The sequence below is a fragment of the Buceros rhinoceros genome, unplaced genomic scaffold (assembly GCF_000710305.1).
Source record: "Buceros rhinoceros silvestris isolate BGI_N320 unplaced genomic scaffold, ASM71030v1 scaffold936, whole genome shotgun sequence".
Taxonomy (NCBI): domain Eukaryota; kingdom Metazoa; phylum Chordata; class Aves; order Bucerotiformes; family Bucerotidae; genus Buceros; species Buceros rhinoceros.
This window is the reverse complement of record NW_010415597.1, coordinates 1-6,437: the sequence shown is the minus strand read 5'-3', so window position 1 is coordinate 6,437 and position 6,437 is coordinate 1. Positions and strand designations below refer to the sequence as shown.

General features: G+C 41.7%; 2 protein-coding genes across 2 annotated transcripts in view; one reads left to right on the top strand and one right to left on the bottom strand.

The window, feature by feature from the left end:
* The window catches only part of TPK1 (thiamin pyrophosphokinase 1), a gene marked incomplete at its 5' end in the record, with an annotated part of 66,174 nt that extends 63,805 nt beyond the window's left edge, over nt 1-2,369 (top strand). Inside the window, one exon of the mRNA XM_010137458.1 lies at nt 2,251-2,369. Coding sequence (XP_010135760.1) covers nt 2,251-2,369 — 119 coding nt within the window. The remainder of the gene's footprint in view (nt 1-2,250) is intronic.
* A 1,509-nt stretch (nt 2,370-3,878) lies between these two features.
* SEC61G (Sec61 gamma subunit) lies at nt 3,879-5,845 on the bottom strand. Its single transcript, XM_010137457.1, has 3 exons — nt 5,750-5,845; nt 4,800-4,902; nt 3,879-3,988 (listed from the first exon to the last, which is right to left on the bottom strand). Exons 1-3 carry the CDS (start codon nt 5,841-5,843, stop codon nt 3,979-3,981), a joined length of 207 nt encoding a protein of 68 aa, XP_010135759.1. The 5' UTR covers nt 5,844-5,845; the 3' UTR covers nt 3,879-3,978.
* Nucleotides 5,846-6,437: the final 592 nt, after the last annotated feature.

Here is a 6,437-nt window from a genome sequence, read left to right as displayed (position 1 = left end):
GGGAAAGATAAAAGGCTCCATCTAGTGGGCAAGAACTTCTTCTTTAAATTTTTTAAAAAAAGGCAAGATTTTCACTTAATTTTATGCATGACAAAATACTGCTTGAGATGATTGTGTTTGATTCAGCTGCCATGTTGTTCTTAATTCCTGCCTTCTGCAGAGCCATTGTTTCATATGCCAAGCTGAAACATTAGGAATTACTCTGACAGTCTTGCACAAGAAGCAATAAATTATACTGAGTGGGTTCATACAGAAGAAGAGTTGATGCACAAAGTTTTCTCCCCCTCTTCAGGCTTCAATATACAGTAACCAAAATTGGATAATTTGTGTGTCAATATTTTAAACTATTTAAGGTTCTTGCCTACCTTAAACTGACTGGAAACATTCACAACTTGACCATTACACTTAACACGGTATTTTGTGGGTATTTTTACATGGGGGACTCTGCCTGTGCATTACCTCATCTTCATTTAATGACCTGTTTACCTGCAAAGGGGGACATCTGGGTTCTCTGGCCAAAACTCATTCATCCTGGTATTTGTCTAGGAGCCTGTCTAGCGTTCTTGTGCATCCAAACTCATCCTGATCGAATCTAGCACCTTTCTTCTAGGTACATAATAGAGCTGGTATAGGGGGGTTTTTGTTTGGTTGGTTGTTGTTGGGGTTTTTTTCTGTGGGTCGTCTTTGCTGAACTTCTGCACTGCATTGCAGTTATGCTCTAAATTCCTGAGGGATTCAGATGGCAGGACTCTTTGGTTTAAAGCAGTAGTGAAACGTGGGTGTTCTCTCATTCCAACCAAACATGGCTAGCAGCCCAAACCTTCTCCTCAGTTCGTTTCAGGCTAATAACAAGAGTGGGAGCAGGAACAAGTAGCATCAAGTGCAGATTTGGCAGCAGAGACACTGAACCACGCTGTATGTCAGACTGCCTCTCATTTTCAAGCCATATGGCCTGGCAAGATCAATTCCTCCCGTGCAGCTTCCAGCAATGGGTAGACAGCGTAACATGCATAGTAATAATACAGTACTGCATCCAAGTTTACTATAGCCCATGTTCACATCCACAACTGGAATATTCATCTCCTGCGCAGATCACAAAATAGAGCTTGGTGTGTTGTTTTGCACACCCCGTGATGACAGGGAGATCTCCACTGGCAGTGGGCCACTCGACAGCACATCCAGAGGATTCCTCCTTCAGTATTAATGCATGGCTTGGCAATCCTGACAGGACACACAGGCTTGCTGATGTGCCTGAACAATTCTCCCCAGCTCTCCTTGTAGCCTCCTTGTAAATTAACTCCGTGGCACTCATGAATAAGAGCTGTCATTTGGCTTGTTTTACAGACAAAAACAAAGGCTAGAGTTCTTCCTCTGAGCCTTTGTATGAGCTAGGACTACTACAGAGTTGACTACTCTTAGAGTGGCTTCAGGGAGGTTCGCGTGTTTGTTCAAAAAGCAAGCAACGCTGTCTCCAAAAGGGAGGAAATGGAAGATGAAAGTTAAACCGCATTCTTTGGTTTGGGGGTAGCTTGTATCTTTGGTTTCAGCTTGTAGGAAGTCTTAACGTAACCCTTAAAGCATGTCAGCTAAAACTATACAGAACGCTCGTTTAAAACTTCATGGATATTTCTAAATTATCATTACAACTGCGCTGGGTAAACTCTCATAAAATTGACATTAGCTCTTTGTTAGAGTAATGCCACTTGGTTTCTAATGCACGTGGACCCGGACCTCACCAGGCATGCAGTAGAAGATGGAAGTCTTTGCTCATTTCAAAGCAGAAGTTGTTAAATACCACTCTTAAGTGCTGGCCTTTCCTCTCAACCTGTTCACGGCTTAAGAGATTATGGGTTTGCTGCTGAGCTAAAGCAAATCCCATGTGTGGAACTACAGTAACATCCTCTGCCTCGTTTTAAATACCTTGCCTAGCACTGGTACTTGAGCTGATGCTAATGAAATACAAATTTCCAGATGTGAAACTCTGGGGAGCGTTTGACAATCTGCTTTGGTAATAATCTGCTGTAAACTCATAATGCTAATTTGGGGATTAAGTAGTAATTTACACCTCTCTACAGGTCATTGGATATTCTCATACAATCCTTCTAATTAATATTTAATTTTAGATGTTATCTGGTTTGAATTTACTCGTCTGTTTTTCCCTTCTTCGTGGGAACAGCAGCCTTTACAATAAATGTACATCAATACACTTGTTTCAAGAATGCCACTAACTATCTTACTTATTTTTCACAGCTAACCAGGTGCTGAAGTTTGGAACGCTCGTCAGTACTTCCAACACCTATGATGACTCCGGGATTGTGACCATTGAGACAGACAAGCCTTTGCTGTGGACGATGGCTATCAAAAGATAAGATCACCTACAGCTGCATTTCCTCATCTCACTCAATTCAAATTACTGCAAAATTGCACTGAATTAAGTCAGTAAAGCTGTTCCAGAAGATATAAGCAAGCACTGATTTTTAGGTACTGAATGGAAAACAAGCCTGAAATAAAAGTTGCTTGAGATCAAATCAAGATGAGCAGCAATAAGTGAGCACTTCATTCTAGTACCTCACACTACTTAATCTGAAGACACATGAGCTGCCACCCAATACAATCACAAACAAAAGTGAATGTAAAGGAACTGCTAGTGCTTATCTGGTTAGTTCAGACTACTTTTACAAAGTCTTTTATTCCAATAAATTCCAGTAAACTGAGCCATTTTTTCCTCTTGCCAAAAGGAAACACCGCACAGTTGCTCATAGTGTAACTGTATTAAAGGGTGATAGCACTAAAAGCAGTTAATCTCATTTTTCTGTCCTGGTTTGTAACATATGTAGGTGCTGGTGAAGATTTCTCAAGAGGAGTAATAATTGAACTACTCTACTTACGAAGCAAGTTTGTGTACCGAAGAAACATCAGTTTTGCTGTAATGCCAATATCAGATTTCCCAGTATTAAGTGCTTTTAAAGTCTGTAGTAGAAGTATTACAGTAACTTCTGCAAATGCAGAATGCATACAATAAGCTTCTGGGAGTGAAATATAGATTTCTGCATCTAAATCTGAGGAGGAAGAGCGCTGCATCTACCACGGTTTTTTTTAGTTTTTAAAAGCAAACTATTCAATCCTTTAATAACGGAAGATTCCAGGTTGACAAATGCAGAGCCCTTCATGATCCTGTGTGCAGTTGTCTTACAGAACCCGTATCCTAAACAGGTGTATATCCTACCTAACAGCGTGAGCAAGCTGTTGATTTGCTGAAGAACTGCTTAGTACCTCCTACAACTAAATTAACCTCCAACTGTACATCTTAGTAACCAAGTCTGGCTTCAACTATGCCATTGGAGTAAGGATTGGCAATGCAATTCTTTATTTGATGGAGGTGTTTTTCTAGTTGCATACATGATGTCATCTAACAGGACTTCCAAGTGCAGAAAGGAAGTGGGAGTAATGATGGCGATTGCAGAAATTGGAATTCCAGACGAGTTCTGGTTGATAGACTTTTACATCGCCTCTGGAGAGGATACAGTAATGCTGTTTTCTTGCTGCCTACTTTTGCTGGAACAATGCTGTTTACTAAGCAGAAGGTTAAGCATTAGAACAGCTTCTGAAGAGTGGCTGTCCAGGTGCACCCCTGGGGTTTTCAATACCAGACTGAACAAAGCCTTAAGCACCTTCATCAGAATGCACCATTGACCCAGCTTTGAGCAGGAGGTTGGACTAACGACCTCTCAAGGTTCCTTCCTACCTCAGTGATTCTATTATGGTTGAAACAATCATAGAGAAAACAAAGAAAATAAGTAAGATGCTCTACCACTACTGAAGAAAAAAGCCTGTAGACAGGTATGATCGCATACATTTTGAAAGAGATGACAAAAACATTTGAAAACCCAAACAGAGCTTGTTTAATAGCAAACAAGTTACAAAGCCGTGAAGTCTTTGCAGCAAGTGTCACAACATCACGATCTTCACGAGGAATATTCAGCCGCCCCTGTTGAGAGAACAAAGTGATGAGTTTCAACTTACCAGATGATCCCACCTGAAGTGTAATTTACCCTCCCACCAGCACCTTGGTAGGACAAACATTACTGCCTACAGCTTAGCTCCTATTTTCAAACATCACTTCTTGCCTAGGGGAGCACTCTTACAGGTAGAAGCAAGCCACGTGTCACAGTCATGGAATCGTATTTAACCTCTTCCAGTGCTAGAAAAGAGGTTGTCTCAGCTCTGGAGAATCTGAGGAGCTTTGATCGGCAGCATTAATGTCAGTACCAGGGCTGCTGGTCAACATAAGGGTCAGGTTTTTCATGGTGCAATGTTCATTCCAAAAGGTATTTCACAGAATGCAGTTACACATAACAGAAAGTTTCAAACATATCTAGCACTCAGGAAATGAAACTCTGTTTTCTCTACCGCACCATCCATGCATTTACTTTGGATACCCAAATTATAAACTGGGAACAGTAAGAGTACACAAGAGCCAAACAGGGTCAATGTTCTATGGTCACACACACACTGAGGAACTGGAAATCCGAATATCTGACATGCAGTTTTGAAGCAGAATACTAAAAAAAACCCTGAAGAACTATGGACCTAGCGTTTTAAGGCATGCTAAATTAACAACCTACTTCCTGATCAAGTCCTTTGAATCAAGTAGTACCTGTCTTATTACACTGACACGTGAGATACAGCAATGCTAAAGCAACACAGATCCTGTAGGACTCACTCACGTCCTCTGGTTAAAATTGAACAGGTAAAAAATAATGTAAAATTTAGTGAAACTGAAGGTCAAGTTTACTTACACAATGATATTGTTGATGGGGATATGGATCAATTTGACAAAGAAACCAATAAATCCCATTATCGCAAAGCCTATTGCTGTTGCCATGGCAATCTTCTGAAACTCTGCAAAACCAAAAGAATTTTAGTCTAGGAAGCCTCGTGTACAGCTACAGGAGACATGCTCCAAAGGAGAGCTCTCTCTTTAGAAAACACATGGTCCTACTAACACAGGAAGCAGTTCAAAAGCAAACTGCATTCACATCGAGGAACAAGTCCCCTTTTTCAGAGGAGACTTTAGGAGAGAGGATGCTGCTTTCCACAAAGCATTGGCCAATCTCAATTATTTTTAAGATAATAAGCGGAATCCAAAATACCCACAACAATCCATGAATAACATGAATCCATGAATAACAACAATCCAAAATACCCGTAACAATCCATGGAATATTTATTCCATTATCTTTCCTTCACGTCCCTACAAGCCCTGAAAACAACCCCCAATACAGTATCGAAAGTGGAAAAGCTGCATTTGTGTCTGTCAGAAGATGACAGCATCTTAACACCCTGCAAAAACTGTGTACTTACGTGATATCCTCAGTTGTTTGAAGACAGCAACCATGAAGTGGACTGAGAAGGCCAACAGCCCCTCACAACCCTGCCAGTCTGACTGATCTTCTCAGATCAGTTTACCTAATATTTGAAAATTATTACTTGCTGTCTCAAAATGGCTGATTTCAGCTGCTTAGCCCACTTCAGAAGTTGAGTTTGAGTACCACTCTCAAACATGTGACCGAGAAAAGGATACACTCGATTTTATTATATCTAGAACCATAAACCCATTAACAACTGGACCACTGCTCAAGTTTAAATCTCATACTGGGTAGCTGAGAAACATTCATGACAAATAAATCACCTATGGAAAGAGACATGGTAAGATATAAGGTGAAATAAGGACTGTGTTCTGCTTTACCTTTCCTGTCAGGCTTGGTGCATCTTTTAACAAGCCGTATGGAGTCTTTTACAAACTGCCGGCTGGGTTCCACGAATTGCATTACCTGATCCATGATGACCTGCCAAGATGAAGGGATTCAGTATTGCTGGTGCCATGTATGTACTGAGAGGATTTTGTAATTACAGAAATAGAGGGAGCAATTACCTGCAAAATTTGTAAAGACTTAAGACACGTTAAAATGTAATATCCCAGCCTAGCTGGATTCAAAAGATACTTCCACTTCACAGAAAATAAAGACACGGTACGAATACATAAACACGAGGACCTACCACTGCCTGCAAAAATGGGTAAAATTATACCTTTCAGCATAGAAGGAAACAGCTCCATCACGGTTTGCTTTCAGCTGATGCCCTACACTGTGTTTCTGACAACACTGAGGGTCACCCCTGGGTGACAAGTCACCCATTTCAAGAAATCCCCAAGCAGAAGCTGCTGGAGGGTTGGTGAGCACCCAGGGAACCACCGCGCCTAAACTCATTCCCCAAAACAAGCATCTGCCAGTGTTGTCCCCATGCCGTCGCTGATCAGTGCGGACCCTTCGGTACGAGGGTCCCTGACATCAGACCCTCGCACGGGTCTCCCTGCGGCTTCCCTCCTTGTCGCTGCGCCCGCGGCCGGGCCGCCCTGCCCGCCACAGCTCCGAGCG

What these genes read in the sequence shown, in the direction of transcription:
- SEC61G (XM_010137457.1), bottom strand. Translation starts at nt 5,843, where the DNA reads ATGGATCAGGTAATGCAATTCGTGGAACCCAGCCGGCAGTTTGTAAAA. An exon ending in CACCAAGCCTGACAGGAAAG is followed by an intron (nt 4,903 to 5,749) that starts GTAAAGCAGAAC and finishes TTGGTTTTGCAG; the next exon opens with AGTTTCAGAAGATTGCCATG.